The sequence below is a fragment of the Coturnix japonica genome, chromosome 1 (genome assembly GCF_054131305.1).
Source record: "Coturnix japonica strain WE chromosome 1, WE-NBRP24, whole genome shotgun sequence".
Taxonomy (NCBI): domain Eukaryota; kingdom Metazoa; phylum Chordata; class Aves; order Galliformes; family Phasianidae; genus Coturnix; species Coturnix japonica.
The window spans coordinates 45,268,173-45,287,527 of record NC_140663.1 but is presented as its reverse complement, the minus strand read 5'-3'; the positions used below and the strand labels follow the sequence as shown (position 1 = coordinate 45,287,527).

The following is a 19,355-nucleotide window of genomic DNA, read 5'->3' as shown; positions in this document are numbered from 1 at the left end:
AGATCAGCTGAGGCATAACAGTCTGCTGTGCAACCCTGGGTGACACCACACCAAATGGTATTAACTGATACTGGGATTATAAACCAGAGTTTCTCCAGCAAATTGACTCAAAGAGCTCCAGCACAAAGCTTGGATCATTACAAGAATTGTACCTGCAAACTTACAGGTTTCCTAACTCATTTAGAAGATAGCAAAGATGGAAGGCATCTTCTTAATCTGGGTTGGCATGTCATTCAGAGTCTGTCCACACTGCAAGTAACATCACTTAAGAAAGTCTTGCAGTCCCTTGCCTGAACATTCATTCTTCCCCTTTCACCAAGTCCTCTGTTGCACCAGCAAGTAGGGATGCAGCTCAAAGCTAAACTGAAATGAACCATTAAAGGAATGTAGAAATCCTGCTTCCTCCACTTCCTCTCCCATTTCTGGCCAGGATAAGGATCTGCAGAAACACACGGATCAGGTTTCTCATTGGTGTATCAATGCAAAACCCAACCTTTGGATAACCCCTGATAAATCACGTCCCTTATACAGTGTGCCATGCAGCCACACCAATGCTTGTGCTAGCACACCACTGGGGACAGAAGCCAACTACATTATTAGTACTTTCAAACATCTGGCCACTACCAAAGGGAAAAAGAGCTTTTTTCAGAGCAATGCCAAGTCTTAACTATATGCAACATATACCCATTTAAAAAATAAATAAATAAATAAATGCCTGGGGTCCACCAGACTATAGGAAATGCTGTAATTGGGTGGGTTTGATTTTGGTGTTCTCAGTGACAAGTCCGATGAGGGCACAAGGGGATTAGGAAGATGCTTTGAGGATTTATAGCCACCCATGTCTCATTATTTTGAAGTCACAGATCTCCTGTGAAAGGCATGGAATCCTTCCCTGTGACCAACAGCAAGGCTGCTATTAGACTTCCCAGACAGTCATATCACTCTTAAAGTGTCACTGTAGAACAATCAATTGGTTACACACACTAATACTTAGAGCCCAGTTAAAATTTTAAGATGGTTTTTGTCTGTCATTTTCAAGCAGATTAGAAACTTTCCCATAGATAAACGTTCCATACCATAAAGATCTTTAAATGAGTCACATAGAAGCTGATGGACAGCCTGTAAGAGCAAGCATTTCTTCTCCTTCACAAGGGTTTCAGGGTGAGCACTCTCAAGGACTCGCATTTTTCTGCGTTGAGTCCAGCTGGTTCTAGAACATAAGGCTATGATCCCCCAGATGTAACATCAACTTAAGCAATACTCAAGTCCTCCACTGTCCAGTTGCTCCTTTCTGTCCTTGTGCTACCTCTTTTCCAAATGGGGAATCGATTCAATTTGATAATGAGTTTTTCCTGGGTTATTCACAGGAATCCATTCCCCATTGCCAACTACATACACGGTATATCACCATAACGCAGGGACAACAGCAAGCTCTCAGAAGCCAGGAGTGCTCACATTACACTGCTATAAAACACAACACCATTGCCTCAACAACACAAGCGTACAGCGCTAGGAAGACAGAACTACTCTAAAGAAACATTAGGTACTGCTTTGAAATACCTAATTTTCATCCCTTTCTGACTTCCAGAGGCATCTAACAGACCTCAATTTCAGACAAACATGGCGGAATCATTTGTGAGCAAGGCAGAAGATTAAAAACTATACCCAATGTGAATGTTTGGAAAAAGATCTTTATAAAAATTAAATTGCTCCTTATAGGTGCCTCCTCTTGCCATTCCAATGTCGTTATCACACCATACACACAGTAAATCTGATGAGCTTACTCCCTATTTCGTGTTCACCACATTACTGAGATACTTACGGAAGCTTCCTGCAGAGCTGCACATGCAGAATCCCTGAAGGATAGCTCAGAGCCAATGAGGTGAAAGGGAAACAACACAGATACACGCAGTACTGAAACCTATCTGACTTGCAGTGAGTTAGCTCATGGAGCCAAGTCAAAAAACAACTAGGGGGTGGCGGAATGGAGACTTAGGATTAGTTGCTTGCCATTTTAGCTCCATTAATAGTCCCACCATAAGGCAAGACAAGCACCAACATTGGCATAAGCAAGCAACAAAGGCATGCATCCAAGACTGCCTCTTTTGGCAAGAGACAGCTTACATCAATTTAGTTTTATCGTAAGACCACATCCTCTGATTAAACACTGCATTGGTACTGCCAACATCAGCCCAGCCTGCTCATTCCTCACTTCCCCCTGGCCAGCACAGGCTGAACCACATCAAGAAACTGATCGAGGTTAAACCTGACCTGGCCACACGCATACAAATTGGTAGTTGTAATCTGCATCGGTTCCTGATCTGGTTTGCCACTCAGCCACACAACTGGGCCAGAATTAGAGAGAATGAGGTACGGGGAAATGAAAAAGAAATCAGGGTGGCTATTTCTGGTAGGAGTGTAACTTTAAAGTGTTATGTAGTTCACCTGTCCAACACTCATGACGAACAAGAACACACACTAAGTCTTTATGCATTAGACTTCTCAACTATAGCAACACTCACATGCTCATGGGGTTATTAAGATATTGACACAGAGTATTTAAATGAACTAAAAAGCAGCACCACCTTTCCTAAAACAAAGCCTCAATAACCAAAGTAAAACCTCTTGAACCAAAGTAAGACCTCTGCAACACAAGGAGTTGAAAAAACAAACCAAGAAAAATCAGGATGGTACAGAAGGAAAATTTAAAAAAAAGAGGAAAATGCACAAACCAAGTATGGGCACCTCCATGAACTTCTCACTCATTTGCATTTTGGGGGCTGAGTTGCCAGGGTAATGGCAATTTCCTACCAATTTAAGAATTGCTAAACAACCTCCAACAGCTAACAGCAACAGCTTGTGTGTGCAACTGGGTTATTTTGAGAAAGCAGAGTTTTCACCTGAAATTTAAGAGTGCCTTTCTTCTAAATGATCTTGCCAGCTGAGATCATCTGGTCAGGAAAAGAGGCGATCTTGGGGCAAAATGGATTTAAATGGCTACTGTTTGAATTGAATAAGAAGGGAAGTCAATGATGTGTCATGCCCAAAGGCAACTATACCCCCAGGTACTCACAAGTAAAAGGAATAACAACTAGGAAGGATAACTGATGCTTGTAGCAGATGTAAGCCAGGACACCTCATTAGCTTGAGATGCTGCAAGGATCAGAGTGAAACCAGCCAGGTGATTCTCCTCAGATATCAATGAAAAGTTACAGACTGACCTCCAAGATTATACAGTTAAGTTAATGAACAAAACTACGGAGTGCTAAAGAGGGATCTCAGCTTATAGCATTTTAACACATATGCAAAGGCAATTCACATGGAGTAAAGTGGGCCAGGCAGCTTCCTTCACTTTTACACAAACTGGGGGGATTGGGCAACAACAGGCAAGAAGTAATCACACTTCTTCTGCATGAGAACCAGTAATTTAAAGGTGTAAACTGTCCATTTTAGCATTATCACAAGCCACTATCCTACAGTGCTTCCATTAAAAATCCAAAGTTTGCAACACATGAGGAAACACTATTTCTCAGAAAGGATGGTCAGGCACTGGAATGGACTGCCCAGGGAGGTGGTGGAGTCACCAACCATGGGAGTGTTCAAGGAACGATTGGATGTTGCGTTAAGGGACATGGTTTAGTGGGAGCTATTGGTAATGGGTGAACAGTTGGACTGGATGATCTTTTAGGCCTTTTCCAACCTTGGTGATTCTATGATTGTATGATTATATGACATAAACAAAGATGTTGATAAGAAATGGATGTTTTTTTTTCTATTTGAGCCAAATGACACTGAATCTGTGCAGTGCCAGTAACCCTGCAGTGAGAGGCCAACTTTGAATCACCATGAATCACCACCAGAAGCCTCTACCCTACTGCCTCCAGCAAATGTATCACTACAAGAGTCAAAAGACACGTTTAGGCTAGCAAGAAAGTAGCAAGGAATCTTATCAGAAAAAAAGCATGAACATCTGTATAGAGATATTAGGACTTGAGAGGAAAAGGATCCAAAGAGCATGTCTAATGCAAAGCAACAGTATCTGAACTGCCACTACGCTAAGGCCCTGTACACAGCCTCCAACATGATTTTAAAGACCTCTCATCAAGAATCATATTTTCCATGCCATAAATATTTTCTTCATAAGGTACTAGCTTTCATTCTACTCAGGCCAGCAGGGGTAGAAGTCTTTAAGAGGTTTTCAAAAATTGTTAACAAACAATCATTTCTTAAAACCACAAATTACTGGCCAAGAAATGTAGTTTTGCATTCCAGATGTTTAAGAAATACTTTTCGTGATTCAATACACATTTGGAGGAAGTTGGTGGCTTTCAAGCTCAGTAGAACTCTGGCTACGCTAAAGATAATATCAAAACTAGGTTTAAGAATCACAGTGGTATTTAAAATGAACAATCTTTGCTCAGAAAAATGAACTCCCCACCAATATTCAGAGTTCTTATTCAAGCCCAAAGAACGAAGGGCTGAGCTTCCTTCACTGAGGTTCAAAGAACACAAGTGAGCAAAAAAGACGCAATGTTCCCATCTCCTGCGTCAATGGCTATGCTGGTATATTTTAGGTTTTGGTCATGATGTAGCTCAACTTGATAGCTAAAAGGAATCCAGCCTTCTACTGAGCTCTTGGTTCCTGCTGCTTCTCTTCTGCCTGATCTTTTCGTACACCCACAGAGCGACTCCAGTCAGGTGGAACAGCAGACGACTAACTCTGCAAAAGATGAGAAACCATTTTCTCCAGGAATCATTTAGCTACGTGCCCTGTGGCTGTACAAACAGCCAACTCTGATGCAAAGGAAGAAGCAGGAGCACACAGCTGCCTGGAGTTTTGACCAGCCTTTGCAACAGCAGCTTGTTGAAAGATCAACTCAACGGTAATGTCAAAGAGCACACTTAAACATCCAGAAGCAGTGCCAACTTAAGCAGTCTGCTACACATTCCCACTCTCATACCTTCCTCATTGTGAAACTAGCATAAATCTTATAGAGACAACATGTACTGGATCAGATGAAAAATAAGCTAGCAAAAACCACTTCTTTCCAGGAGGCTCTGTTCCCCAGAGTGGCTCACCATGGCCACAAAATAAGCTATGCCAGCAAAACAGAGGGAGCAGTGAAAGGCAGCAAGCTGTTCAGGCTAGTACTGGTGCCAAAGAGATGCACGATGAACTACGGAGTTCTTAGAACAAGATTGATCTACATCTGTTTTTCAGCACCTTCTGCTGGTTTTCCTGCAATTGTCATAGGTGCATTAAGTTTTCCTGCATGTAGGATGCAAGGCATTCCTCTTGTCACTGCATAGGGGCAAGAAGATGAAGCTAAGGATTCGACCCAGACAGCAGTGAAAGGCATGTGATAACAGCAATCCATGGCAGCAAGAAGGCTGCAGCAAACTAGAAAAGAGAATGCTGAAGGTATGTGCCACAAAAGAGCTTCGACTCATGAATTAATGGCAGGAAAACTCAGGGGACGAGTTGGAATGAAGGAGCTCATGTTGAACATGCACTTAGGGTAGATTTGGAAGAGAAAGTAAAAGGACAGAGGAGTCTGGAAATAGGACTTCCCAAGAATCAATAAGCTTTCGAACTGAAGATTTTAACTTTGGGACAGAATTTCAAATATCTTAGGGCATAACAGATGAGCAACCTGGGTAAGGAGGCTGAGATAGCTCCTTAGATACCTAACCAAAAGGAAAATACATTGTACAACAAAAAAAGCCATAACGGAAAAGTAGTTTTCTTTCAGTCGGTTCAGCTCCCCAAATGGTCTCATGGTACAAGTATTCTTATTAGCACAACGAAGCAGACAAAACTGCAGCACTTGAACTATCCTAAGAAACTCATGGAAAGGCTTTCTGGCAACTTATTTGTGTGAGTAAGAGAATATTTCAACATTGTACCCACTTCAGTGTGATCAACTATCAAGAATGTAAGTCCATGTATGTATTATATTTTCCCATTTCATTTGTAAATTCTCACTTGCTATGCTTCAAATCCAGTGACAATAGCCGCAGAGCAGAACAGCTCAGTGTTGTTCCAGTCCTTGATGGAAAGCTATACCTTGAAAAATGGTTGTCCTCCACCATGCTAACTACCTGAAACCTGGAACCACAGGTTCATTAGATACAAAACAAAACTTGAAAAACCAAAAACCACCAAAAACAGAGGAGCGGGGCCCACTGACAAACAGCAGCTTTCAGTTAGCCTTGAACAGCCATGGTTTGGCCTACCATGAAACTGAAGCCTGAAACAGACTGCAAGAAGTTTTCTGACCCCAGCTGCATTCTTTAATCATGACAGCGTAGGCTGTCTACAAAAATTAGACCAAACTGAAAGGACTTTGCTTCTCCTCCCCATCAGTGCAGCCTGGGTGTGGAATACAAATTTCTCTGAATTTTACTGGCATCTCCTAATGCAGCTACCCCGCCTGATACTCATCTAAGTGAAAGTCCAGCAATTGTGACTGAGTTACCAGGTCTTTTTATTACCCTTTCTCCCCTGTGAGGGCTGACTTTCCAACCTCAGCTATCTCCACTACTGAAAAACAGATTTTTCTTCAGTAATTCACACCGAAGCACACATCAATACTGCTGTCTTGTCTAAGCTAAGTAGTTTATTGAAAAGAAATCTGAAGTACTCAAGAGCTGCTTCGTGACGCATAAATTTAATGGATGTGGGTAAAGAATATGTCTGGGTGATGTTGGTGAGGAGCTACTGCTCCTGTTGTTCTTTGTCAGCTCAAAGGATAACAAATTCAACCTCCCATACAGAAAAAAAAAGACCAATATCTTCTGCGTCTGAAGCAGCAATACTAAGAGCCAGCACAGAAAGGATATCTAAAATAAGACTTGTGTTCCAGTGCTAGAATAGGTTAAACATTTTCTGTTTGCTGTAAGACTCAGCCTGGGACCACAGATAATGTCTGAATATATCCTCCTCCTCTTTGGATACTACTGTATCGTGGTAATCTCAGTCACAGCTTGGCAGACATCCTATTCTACAGAATACATGCAATTGCCTGGCATTACAGACTTGATTAAATCAGTCCAGATATACAAGCACCATTATAAAAAGACACACAGGCAGAAAAGTTTGCAACAAGCTAACCTGCAATAAAAGGGACTAACTGTTAGGCAACAATGAAAGGGCCACAAGAGTACATTTATACTCTACACTACAAAGTCCTCACTGGATAATTGAGGCTGCCCAGTGCTAACACAAATTCAAGATACTCCACCTTCAGCACACTACAAACCCTCACAATCAGTGACCACAAGTAAATTTCAGTTCAGTACGTAAGAACAAAAGGTGCTGACTGAAGACAGCAAAGAGAACATAATACATACCTTACTCAGAGTTCCCACGAACAAACCCAGCTCACTTCCATGCCAGCAGCTCTCTCTCCAGTCACTGAAATGGAAAACAGGACACATACTCAGGGATCTTCAAAAAAACACACACTGCCCATTCTCCCCATTAAAAGTAAGGAGCAAGTCATATCTGGGTTACTTTATTTTCCCATTGTCTTTAATTAAGCTGGTATACTGCAAGAAAGTTGGACTGAAAACAGAGACTGCCACGCTGATATACACATATTGACGCTCCTTCCACAGCACAACTTCTACTGCAAAACTATTGGTATGCCAGTTCTGAAGAACGCATTGTTTGAGATTTACTAAGCCATAATACTCAGCAGATGATATACTCAATCTTCCTGTCCTTGTACCAAAGTATTTCCTCAGACACTGGATGGTAGAGGTTGGGAGACTGTTATGACTAGTTTATTACACCATGTAATCCATCCAAATAAAAACAAGGAAAGGTTAACAAGAAAAAGAAGGAAAAAATCCCAAAGTACATTCTGTAGGTTTGCCAAGACTGCCATGGGAGTTCAGGATATAGGAGAGAAGAGAATCGTCCCATCTCAAAAATTCACAAGAGTACTGAAGTAGCACAACCATTTTTCTTTGGCAATATTTTTTATGACGCATTGACAGCCACACTTGGCTAGAAAATAATTACTTCAGAGGCTCTGGAAAACCTCTTTCAAGCAGCAATATAAAAGGGTCAGAAGTTGATGTGTAATGTACCTTCATTCCTACTTCCTCAGCCATGTTTAAAAAAAAAAACAAAAACAAATCACAAGAAGGTTTTAATATTGAGTTTCCATTCAATTTTCACCCTCTGGGCTTTTCAGACTTTCAGGGCTTCCCAGACAACAGCACCAATCACTCTGTGGGAACAAAGAAGTGTAGTTGGGATGCTATAATAGGAGGAAACAAAAGAAACCCAGCAACCTCCCCACATACAAACATCAGACTTAAGGGGCTTTAACATAGCTAGAGTGGAGAGAGAAAGAAAAATAAGACAGAGAATGAACTGTGGTATATGATGCTAATATCTGAAGGAGTAAAGTCAGTTATGGATTAGAGTGAAGAAAGAACAACTGCAGCTAGATGCTTGGATAATCAGAGCATCTACATTTGCAAGAGCCCTCTGTTATCAGTAATGAATTACACATCGACTTGGGCAATTCTCATCTAATTAACAATTAGTAGGAGAAGGGATTTACAATACTGATACAAATTAAGAAAAAAAGGAAAGACAGCCCAGCTTTCCTTATGATAGCTTTCACTGAATAAAACATGTCAGCATCACATCAATCACAGCTCTGCCACACCGTCAGCAGGTCATTCTGCTACCTCTGACAGCACTCATCAACAAGCAATGTTCAGAATTACTTATAACTGCTGAGTTTACTGGGAACCCATAATGAGAGAGTTTTTGTTTGTTTTATAATGCAAAGCAGCCAAATCAATACAACTGTAAGACAAGATAGTAGTGAAAGAATAGAAAACCTTATAAATTTAAACCATGCTTTTTAACAGAATGGATCTCTGACCACTCCTGTTTTCCAATGCTTCCAAGGATCTCTGGACACATGAGGAGGCCAATGACCTCCCTCCTATATGTAATTCTTTGGGACAGCCTGTGTTCATCCTTCTTTCTCAGCTAAGAACTAGTTTTATCCCACATACTCTGGACAACAAAAGGTCAACCCTAAAACTTTCAGTCCTATTTGCCAAGGAAGTTCCTGCTCAGTCTAAGCAGGCAGTTAAAACCATTGCAACATACAATTTACTGCTGTCATCTGAACCTCACGCAGGAGATAAACTGGCTTGCCATAGGCATGGATAGCCACCAACCTTCTCTCTTAATATGTGTGTCATTCTAATAAGAGATGCTGTAGAATACCTGTTTTATTGTTAGCCTTAATCAGTCACCTCATCCCCTGGAATCTTAATCCAACTTGAAGATGGAACAACACAGACACGCTCTGCCTTCAAATTATCAAGCCAAGCTTTATAAAAATTGACCAAAACAGCCCCACAACTGTAATGAAAATGAGCTCATAACTGTTCCTTCCACTTTACAACCAGAGAGTAAAGATTAATCTGATAAATGCCATATTTTTTGGCAAAATTCCACAGCTACACTGCTTTTGTAGCCCTCTGCTTACAGAACACTCCTCCAGCCCTCCTTCTTCCTCTGACTACAAGGTCAAGGCAGGAAAATTCTACCGTCCTAGATTTTCTGAAGAAAAAATAGTGTCATCTCTGAGAAATGCAGAAGTCTCATATTGCTGATAAACTTCTCCATCCAGTGGAAATGTTTATACGTCAGTGTTTACATGCTGAAGCCAAATGGCTGCTAATGCAGTGATTACAATGGCGTATGGCCTTCACTGGTGTCTTGGGGTTTGAGCAGCTCAGAAACTCACTGACATGATTCACAAGCCTGTCATGAACACAGCAGTGCAGAGTCGGGAGCCCATCTTCAGCAGTTGGGTTACCCCTCAGTCAGAGGCTTTGTGAAGATTCATCATACACGAGGTGATCTGATCCTGTAAAGCAGGTCTCCTTGGATGCATGGGAGAGAATTTAGACAGTTATATTTGGGTTAACATTAACTTGGCCCTCTCACGTAGCATTGAAAACATCATAAACTATGCCCATTGTACACACTGAGATGGAAATAAATCTGGAGGCTGCAATCACATACTCCTGGCAAACTTCTGATATTGTTATAAAATCAGGGGAGGGAACAAAAAACAAGAAAAGAAAGAAATCATCCAAGTGGAGCCCATAGATGCTTCCGTACCGGTTTCCTTTCAAAGGAGAGAAAGTTCCCTTGTAATCATCAACAGAAAGTGAATCCTGTCTGAACTTTGTTCAGACCTGTACCTTCCCACTTATAAACAGCTGCAGAAAGAATGAGTTCATCATAACATGGGTATGGCTGCATGTAAAGGATGATCTAATTTGAGCAAGGCTAAGCAGGGTGTTGGCCATATTGATCCACTGGGCAGTGAAGACACCTTCAGTCTCTACTGAGCCCCTGAAACAGCAGAACTCCAAGAGCTGCAGCATTTACAGACTGCTCTCTACAGCTAGTCACAATTGCCACATGTTACAGGAAGCATTACTTTGAGGCTGTCCCAATCAGTGATGCAGACTCCTGTCACAAAACAGACTTAACTTCACAATAGAAGGCACACAGTTTCAGCCCCTTATTCCCCCAACAGGAAGGGCTCTGAAGACAATGTGTAGTCAGCACATTTATTTATCTTGCTGGAGAATGAGAAAACAGATGCATGCACTTCACTACGCACCCATGGCACAGACAGCAGCAGCAGCAGCCCCTGACTACATCCAGGGGACAGCTCTTATTTCAGTGGTTTAGGAACTTCCATGGAGGCAGTCCCCGCAGTCAGCTGTTTACAAACAAGCGCTGTGCTGCTTCTGCTGTGCTCCACAACAGCCCTGCTCCTCTGGATCAGCAGGGGCAGAGCGAGCTGAAGGAGGGAGCGCAGCTTCATCAGGAAGGATAAAGAGATGTAGCTGACATGCTGGTTTGCAGCATGAGAGCAAAAGCAGATAAATGGCACGAGGTCAGGGAGCAAAAGAAACCCCCCAGTTAAAAGCTCAGCCTTTAGCTTTCAGAAGACTCATGATTATGTATTAATGTGTACACTTTGACAGAGATGTTATCGATATGGTTGTGCTCCTAAATCCAAGGTGTTACTTCACACAAGAATAACAGTGTTGGATGCAGGCAGGAAAACGGGAGAGGCAGGGAGAAAGGAACACTGCGGAACCTTAATTCATTCCTTTCGTTTCTGAAATATAAACCAATCCAATTTCAACAACTGCAGCACTTTGCCCGCTGACAAACTCTCAGATTTATCTGTGTGGAAAATAAGCATCTCAGATCAGGAACAGAACAAGATGAAAGGAAAACAATCTGCTGCTCCTGGCTCCGTTTCCTGATGTCTGCCAACACTGCGCCATGCGGATGGATGGCGGGTGGCTGCATTCGCTGCACCTCATTTGTCCTCCATGAGGAGGACCTGCATTGTAAAGTCTCAACACATTGCCTGGCCTCAGTGACATACCTAAGCCTGGTAATGTAAACTGTCCTCGCCCCGATGCCATTCATTGCCCTCAAAGAATCCGCTCCGCAGTGTTTGTTCTCCATAAAGCACTCCAAGGAAGGGGAAACGCACACAGCAAACACACGCCATCTCCCTAAGTGCCACCAGAGCATCCAACTAAAGAAGAGAGGCTTAGAACTGCCACCAGCCCATCCATTCCATCTATTTGTCACACGTACACAAAAGCTACTAGGAACAGTTGGAGGCTATCATTCTTGTACTGCTCCTTTTAGCTGCAGTACTTCCTCAGCATCCCTGCAGCCCTCCCCTCAGCTTCAGCTGTGCATTCCTCCTCCTTTCCCCCAGTGCTGATACTGGGGGCTTGGAACGAGCAACAGAACCTAGAGAGGTTGAAAACAGACCCTGCGATGCAGCACAGCAGGCAGCCCCCAGCCACACAGCTCCACTGAGCGAGCAGCCCCAACACTAAGAGAGATGTCTGTGTAACCACATCCTCTGTTTTCAGTCTCGGCTCAGCAATGTGTCCAGCAGGAAATCATTAGATTTGCCTTTCCCCAGAGTAGGTGTTTGACGGTTTCAAGCTGCTGAACAGTTGCTTTTTCTGCTTCCTCTTCAACAGGAAAAGACACTGACCCTCGGGACATGGCTGATAATTCTTTAAAGGAAGAGTATTGCGTAACTGTAATATGATGTACTAATTGTTGCCTCCTTTTACACAGAGGAAATTAGCTGTGCTCTTCAAAAGGGATCTTAATCATGCCACTGAGTTACCAGCAGTAAACAGACACTGACACAGCCGTGTTCTGTCACCCAGAATAGAGGAAGGCAGCTGGGCATACAGAGTAAAGGGACAAAACTCTGGGAGTTACTACAAATTGTGCCTTTGGGGGAGAAAGCGTATATGGAGACAGCTCACACATTCCTAACATGTGTAGCAATTCATCTTGTGATAACGTATTAAGGCGTGCTAAGAATTTAGCTGCTTTTCCTCTATCATCCAATCCCTTCTGTTCTGATCCTCCCCTACAACTGGAACAGCCCCCATCAAAACCACACAGTGATGTCACCGTGGCTCAACAGAGCAGGGAATCCAGTAGGGCTTCTCCATTACTATTAACTTAAGGGGTATTTTGATTGCCTGGATGTATATCTCACCTGGAGATTCAAAGGTGAAAGGGTCTGTGACGATGCCGCTGCTTTACCGTATCAGCCTAAGTTGGAGCTATAAAACACAGTCACAAGGATGTCCCATCCCTGCAAGCATTCAAGGCCAGGCTGGATGTGGCTCTGGGCAGCCTGGTCTGGTGGTTGGTGACCCTGCACATAGCAGGGGGCTGAAACTGGATCATCATTGTGGTCCCTTTCAACCCAGGCCATTCCATGATTCACATTTGGTATCTAAATTTAAGTGAGGAGGGCCTCGGTGAGTCTCCACATTAACATCTGGAGATGAAGAAAGGAAAATATGCCCACATGTGAAAAGCTTATAGCATTCCCTTTCATCCCTGAGTCTCTTCCTCCTTCAAGCAGAAAGCTCCAACCTAAGGCACAGAAAAGGAGCTCACAGTCAGCTTCAGATTATACGCTTATTTTTAAATCTATGTTTAGATTCTATTTAATCACAATTATTGAATCACTCATTTAATCACTGCAGCAAACAGGAACAACTGGGTGCCCTCTCACTTGCTATTCAGAAGTGATCCAATTGTTTTCAGAAAATACAAGAGCTGCTCCAAAAGTAACGCCTCCTGTTTTATGATGTTGGCCCAGGACATCAGAGGCAGACATTGGTGGTACAGCAGTAGAGGTTGAACCTTCACACCAGCATCTCATCAGACTTTGATGCTGTGTGACAAAGGGCAGCAGAGGGGCAGTCTCATGAAATGGCACCTGATATAAAAGTGCATATGAAGTGAAGGTGTGTTACTGATTCCCCCACGTGGAAAACATGGCACACATTGACAGTCACTGATGCTTGTTGAATGCTGAGACCAAATAGTGTTTGTGTCCACAGACAGGTGGAGAAGTGTGGGTGCTATGTTTCAATAGCAGCAACAGCGAGTTACCTCCGCTGGTATGCAGCATGCAGGCTCTTGTTCATTGCTGGCAAAAACGCATTGCTAATGGTGGTAACTATACTGACAAATAGCATTTTGTAGCTGAGAATTTGTTCTATCAAACAGCGCTATTTGCGCTACTTGGATCTGTTAGGGTTTCCATGGAAATAAATAGGAGCTACTACTTGCAGAGCAACCATGACATCACAGAATGGTTGGGTCGGAATGGAGCTCAAAGCCCACCCAGTCCTACCCTGTGCTGTGGGCAGGGCCACCACCCACCAGTTTAAGATGCCGAGGGTCCCATCCAACCTGGCCTTGAACCTCCAGGGATAGCAAATTCACGACTTGTCTGGGTAGAAGAAAATAAAACCAACTTGAAAATAAAATCAGTGCAAATCTGGAAAGAACGTGAAGCCACCTCCAGCATGACTAACTCACACTGAATGTCAAATGCAAATTGAAAATAAAGGCAAAACTGCACACTGAATTTTCTCAAGATCCACAGGTTTAAAGGGGGAGACTGTGAGTGCCTCCAGAACGTATATATAGTTGTGGGCAGATCGATGTGAGGTTCCATGGCAGAGGGCCTGATGCTGGCCGGACACGTAGGACACAGAAAGGAAGTGGCACGGAAACATCAGACCTGGAAGTCCTTACTCAGCCCACTCATCTCGATGGACGGAACCACGCAGGGTCTCGTTAGCACCAAGTCTGCGTCATGCAGAATAAAGAAACAGCCGCAGCTCACGGAGGCCTCGGGGGAGTTATCATCACTTACGAAGCGGACGGACTGAGCTCCCATCCGCGCTCCCGAAGCGACACGCCCCTCTCACGCACGATTTCACCGTGGGACAGCGATGCCTCCGCCTCAGAGCGCCCTGAGCGCGCAGCTACGAGGCGGACCGAACAGCAGAGGGAAAAACGAGCCCGGCGGAACGCAGGCACGGAGTACGGGAGGGGCGGGAGCCCGGCACAACGCTGTCACCGCTCCCAGCCCTGGAAAACGGGGACAAAACGGAGGGAGAGCCCGTCCGAAGGGGAGCGGGCGGGGAGGGGTCGGTGCGAGGCGGCGGCGCCCACGGGGCGGGGGGCGCTGAGGGGCCAAGCGCCGCGCCCTCCTCTGCCCTGAGGTGAGGCCCCGCGAGCCCTCCCCCCACCTCGCTCCCTTTCTTTGCTGCCGGGTCGCCCGGCAGCCACCGGCCGAACCGCGGCTCCGCACTCACCCGCTCACGGCTCCATCTCGCCCCGAGCACTCCCGCCTCTGGCGGAGCCGCCGCCCGCCGCCAAGGCGCTTCCCCCAAGCGGGCAGCCCGGCCTCGCCACCGCCGCCCGGCGCCTCGCAACCGCGGAAGCGCCCGCCCCGCGCCTCCCTGCCCCGCCGGCTCAGCCAATCGGAGAGGAGAGCGGCCTGTGAGCGCCACCGCCGCCGGCCAATGATCTGCGAGCACCTGGGGAAGCTAACGGGCCCGAGGCAGGGCGAGGGGGCGGAGCGGGGCTGGCGGCGCCTGCCTGACGGGGCGGGCAGCCAATCGGAGGGCAGGATGATGTCATGGGGGCGGGGCGTTCCCGAGGAGGTGGAGGTGATGAGGGGTGGTAGCTCGCCCTTAAAGGGACAGCGCTGATTTTTGACACGGGGTGGGAGTGTCGGTTTTTCTTCTTGCTTTCCTGCTTACTTGCTTGCTTGCTTTCTAGTTAATGTTTAATGAGCTCCCGGGGATGAGGTTTAGGTTCCAAGGCCCCCACACCTGCGGTGGCGAGGGAACGGGCATTGTGTGTCCAGCCTGTGACCTCTAGTGGCTGAAAGCATTGGGATCACCTGAAATGAAGAGAAGGGGCCCGGTAATTAATGGTGTGTGAGGGAGGAGGCAGCAGCCTGTCTGTGTCCTGTAGCCAAAGAGCCGGAGGACATGATACAAGCACAAAGCAATGTGCATGAAATAGTTAGGAAAAAATGCTCTTGCCACATCTAACATACAAAGCTGACAAGGCAGAGCCCGATGGCACCAGGAGCGTGAGGGAGGACCTCTGGGCCTATAGTGCACACATAAATCTCAGCTGTAACATAGTTCTCTGCACTAACAGGGTTATCCCTCCAGAGGGTGGTTCAGTGAAAGAGGAACAGTGAAAACATGACGTGTTCCCGTGGCTGGTGGCTTTTCTGGGAGTTTTAGGTTTAATGAGGAGTCAGGATATTTACCTTCCTTTACTAAGAATAGCACTGGAGGGATCTGAGAGAAGCGCTGCTGGCAGCTGGCTGTGCTGTGCTGCGCTGGGACCCGGCTGCAGCTCAGCACCACGCGCTCACTGCCCCCAAATGGGATGAGGGAGGGAGCTGGAAGCAAAGAGAACTTGTGGGTTGGGATAAAACCTATTTGATAAGGTAGGAGAACTGAAATATATATAAACACATCTATATCTGCAGTGCAGTTACTTGCCACCTACTACAGACACCCAGCAGCAACACAACTGCCCACAGACCAACAAGTGGCCCAGCAACACCCAAGCCATGGGTGCACCGCTAATGCTGAAAGAGGCCGAGCTTTGGAGCCTTGCACAGAAATGCTTTGATTTTCCAATCCTGATGTCTTAATGTTCTCAGTGATGACTCAATTTCGCATGGATTTCACTTCTCCTTAAAGAAAATCACAGGGAGCAGGGAAAACCGACCATAAGAGAACAACACCAGGAGGTATCCATAAGAGCGTTTCTAAAGATGAAGTTCTTAAAATGGCTCAACATTAGGCTTAACCTTAACAGCTGAACGGCCTTCAGCCACCTAAAGATGACTGTGCTTAAAACCATAAGCTATTACAGAAACCTTAATGACCCAACGACTCAGAACATGCCTAATAATGTTTGTCTTGCCTTTTGTTGGTGGTCAAAATGAATGAGAAAGAGCCTGGTGGGCACAGCTGGCTGCTCCAGCTCACTGTGTATAAATATATTTAAAACTGCATATAATGAGTTCTGCTAACTTGATTTCTGACTACCTATACACATCTTAGTCTAGCATTTCCCAGGTTTTCCAGTGGTTTGCATGAGCCACAGCAGCAGATGCTTGTGCGCAGGGTGTGTGTAGGGGCTTTCCAGAGTGGTGAGGAAACCCCTCCCAAAGGCACTCGGACAACCAGAAGGACTGCAAGCCCTGAGCCCCAACAATGTTAACAAATGGGCTACCACTGTCAGGTTCCTGCAAGACACCAATGTGGGCTGCATGGGAAACCACCTCTGTGGGGTCTCTCCCTGATCAGCTCCAGTGAGATGTACAGGGAGTTTCTGCTGGACCTTAGGATCCTAGAATTATTCTGAGCTGGAAGAGACCCACAAGGGATCACCAAGTCCAACTCCTGGCTCCATATAGGACCACCCAACATTCAAACTCTATGTCTGAGAGCACTGTCAAAAGGCTTTTAGAACTCTGGCAGGTTTGGTGCCCTAACCACTGCCCTGGGGAAGGAATTGGCCATAATTGCCTGCATGAAGGCTGGACAAGCTCTTCTGCCAGACAGCGTACTGCCAGTCACTACAGCATCAAAGCCCAGCACATCTCTGCATGGCTTCAAACCAGAGCCTACAGATCCTACACTTCCCTCCCTGGCTGAAGGAGCAGAGGTTAATGAGCCTGAAGGGATGGGCAGGAAGAGGAGGGTACAGAAGCAGATACTGGAGTTCAGGTATATGGATTTGAGTGCAGATGAGGGCTGTAGAGGCTTAAGATTTGGCTCCTAATGGAGTGCAGAGTCCTGCTGTGTTGTTTGCACTGCTGTGTGTTGTAAAACTAGGAGTGAATGGTATGTCCTCAGTCTTGTTTAATCACGCCCTGACAAGCAAGAATAAGAAGCCATTGGAGGAAATGTCTGACACGATTCCCTGCCTTCAGAGAGGCCAGACACTTGCACACTTTTAACAATCAAATTCTTTGCATGGTTTGGTTCTTATTTTCCATGTCCTGTGCTTCAGTCCAATTGCTGTCCAATAATTCCTGTGGTAGGAATGTATCTTGAGGAAGGAGCTGAGAGAGGGCATAAGCCTCTTAGAGAAGTGGTTCAGTGGCCGTGTCTAAACCATCAGAGACAGATTCTCTGGGCAAGGGATCTTCCTTCCTATCTCTCCTTTTCAAGCCAAGAAGATCTAGCGTGCTCCAGTGCTCTGAGAAATAGTAATGTATAGGAAAAGGAGGGTGAAAAGCAAACACCAAGCACAAGAATTTCCAAAGAAAAAATTGAATGGGAAAGTGGTTAATGCATGTGAAAAGTGTGTGAACTAGTATCGGAGTTTGGGTGCGGTAATTAAAGTATATTCTGTTGACCAGTGTATTAATTATTAACTTAAGGCTGTGGCTTTCAAGTTGTGCTCTGTATGGGTAGAAAAGGCTTTACAGTAGTCAACAGTGCTGTTCACAAACTCATGGTTTCAAAAGCACAGAGGTAGAGATGTGCTGTGGTTCTTGAAAAAATAAAGTCGAAGGTTGGCTGTAATCTTTTGAGCTGAAAGGACAGGAACACCAATTTGTTTGGGGGTTGTTGTAGTACTTTATTGCTTCCCATAGATGGAGCCAAACCCACAATGTCAAGCCATATATGACTCACTTGGAATGAATGCAGCTTCCCCAAATCGCAGAGCACTACTGTAGGAGGGTTTATACTATGTCTCCAAACCCCACTTCCTGCCCATTCCTCCAGACTGACTCCCTAATTCTTTTTCACTGCCTCTCAAGTGTGTTCCCACACTACAACACTGACTTTCCTATACAACTTGAGGCAAAATGTTCTTCAGATGTCAGAATAATTACCTTCCTAACCACACGTTATATGAAAAATTGTGTTCTTGATCTATTCTTCTTCAAATTGAATGGATAAATCATTGGAAGGGGACTTAGAAAACATGTTTATCACAGAATCCTCTAAGATGGGAAAGGACCTTCAGATTCCAATCATCAACCTGACCTACCAGGTCCCATCACTAGCCCATCCCTTGATGCCATGTCTACACATCTCCTGAACACCTCTAGGGAATGAGACTCCATCTCTTCCCTGGACAGCCCCTTCCAAGGCTTGCACAGCCTCTCTGTGAAGAAATTCTTAGTAATATTCAACTGGAATGTTCTCTGGCACAACTTGAGCCTGTTTCCTTGCATCCTCATTTTAGAGGCTTCTTCCCTGAACTGCTGTGTTGTAAACTTGAGCAAAGCTTTGGCCTACTAGGTCTGATGACTCTGGCCCTCCACTGTAAAATATTTGTGATCCACAGATGCAATGCAATGGCTTGTGGTAGAAAGCAAGGATCTAGGGGATGAGAGAGGAGAATTATTACAGTCTCTCTCACCTCTGAAATGATAGCTGAATTGCAACAATTTAATTTAAAAAAAAAAAAAAAAAAAAAAAAGAAACTGTGTAGGAAGACAGACACATCTATCAGCTAAAGAAGGGTAAGGGCATTACAGGGTAAAGAGCCTCTGGAAGTAATAAGTCAGAGCTAACCTCCTTGGCAGCAAATCAAAGTTCTTTGCTTACTTTAAGAGCCAAGGAGGATATCTCACATCTGTTCCCAGAACAGCACAAAGCATCCCGTGTCCTAGTAATGGGCAAGAGTAAATATTTCCACACTGGTTTTACTTACCTGGCAACAGGTTTCCTTCTGTTGGACTTGAGGCAGGATTGTGGATGGAGTGCCCTTTTTCTAGACTTGTAATGGATGAACAAAAGAGATGTTTTCTCAAAATGATTTTCTCAAAAAATTTCAGGGACTGGGCTTGTTGTCCTGCCGTTAATACTGGATCACGAAAGAACTGGAACACTGAGCTTATGTGTTGGTAACATCCCTGTGATTCAAA

General features: G+C 44.9%; 1 protein-coding gene across 1 annotated transcript in view; it reads right to left on the bottom strand.

The window, feature by feature from the left end:
- The window catches only part of MRTFA (myocardin related transcription factor A), a 94,603-nt gene extending 76,097 nt beyond the window's left edge, over positions 1-18,506 (bottom strand). The window contains exons 1-5 of the mRNA XM_085511089.1: positions 18,473-18,506; positions 15,720-15,854; positions 15,498-15,553; positions 14,746-15,125; positions 7,354-7,417 (exon numbers count right to left, since the gene is read on the bottom strand). Coding sequence (XP_085367215.1) covers positions 7,354-7,417; positions 14,746-15,125; positions 15,498-15,553; positions 15,720-15,854; positions 18,473-18,506 — 669 coding nt within the window. The remainder of the gene's footprint in view (positions 1-7,353; positions 7,418-14,745; positions 15,126-15,497; positions 15,554-15,719; positions 15,855-18,472) is intronic.
- Positions 18,507-19,355: the final 849 nt, after the last annotated feature.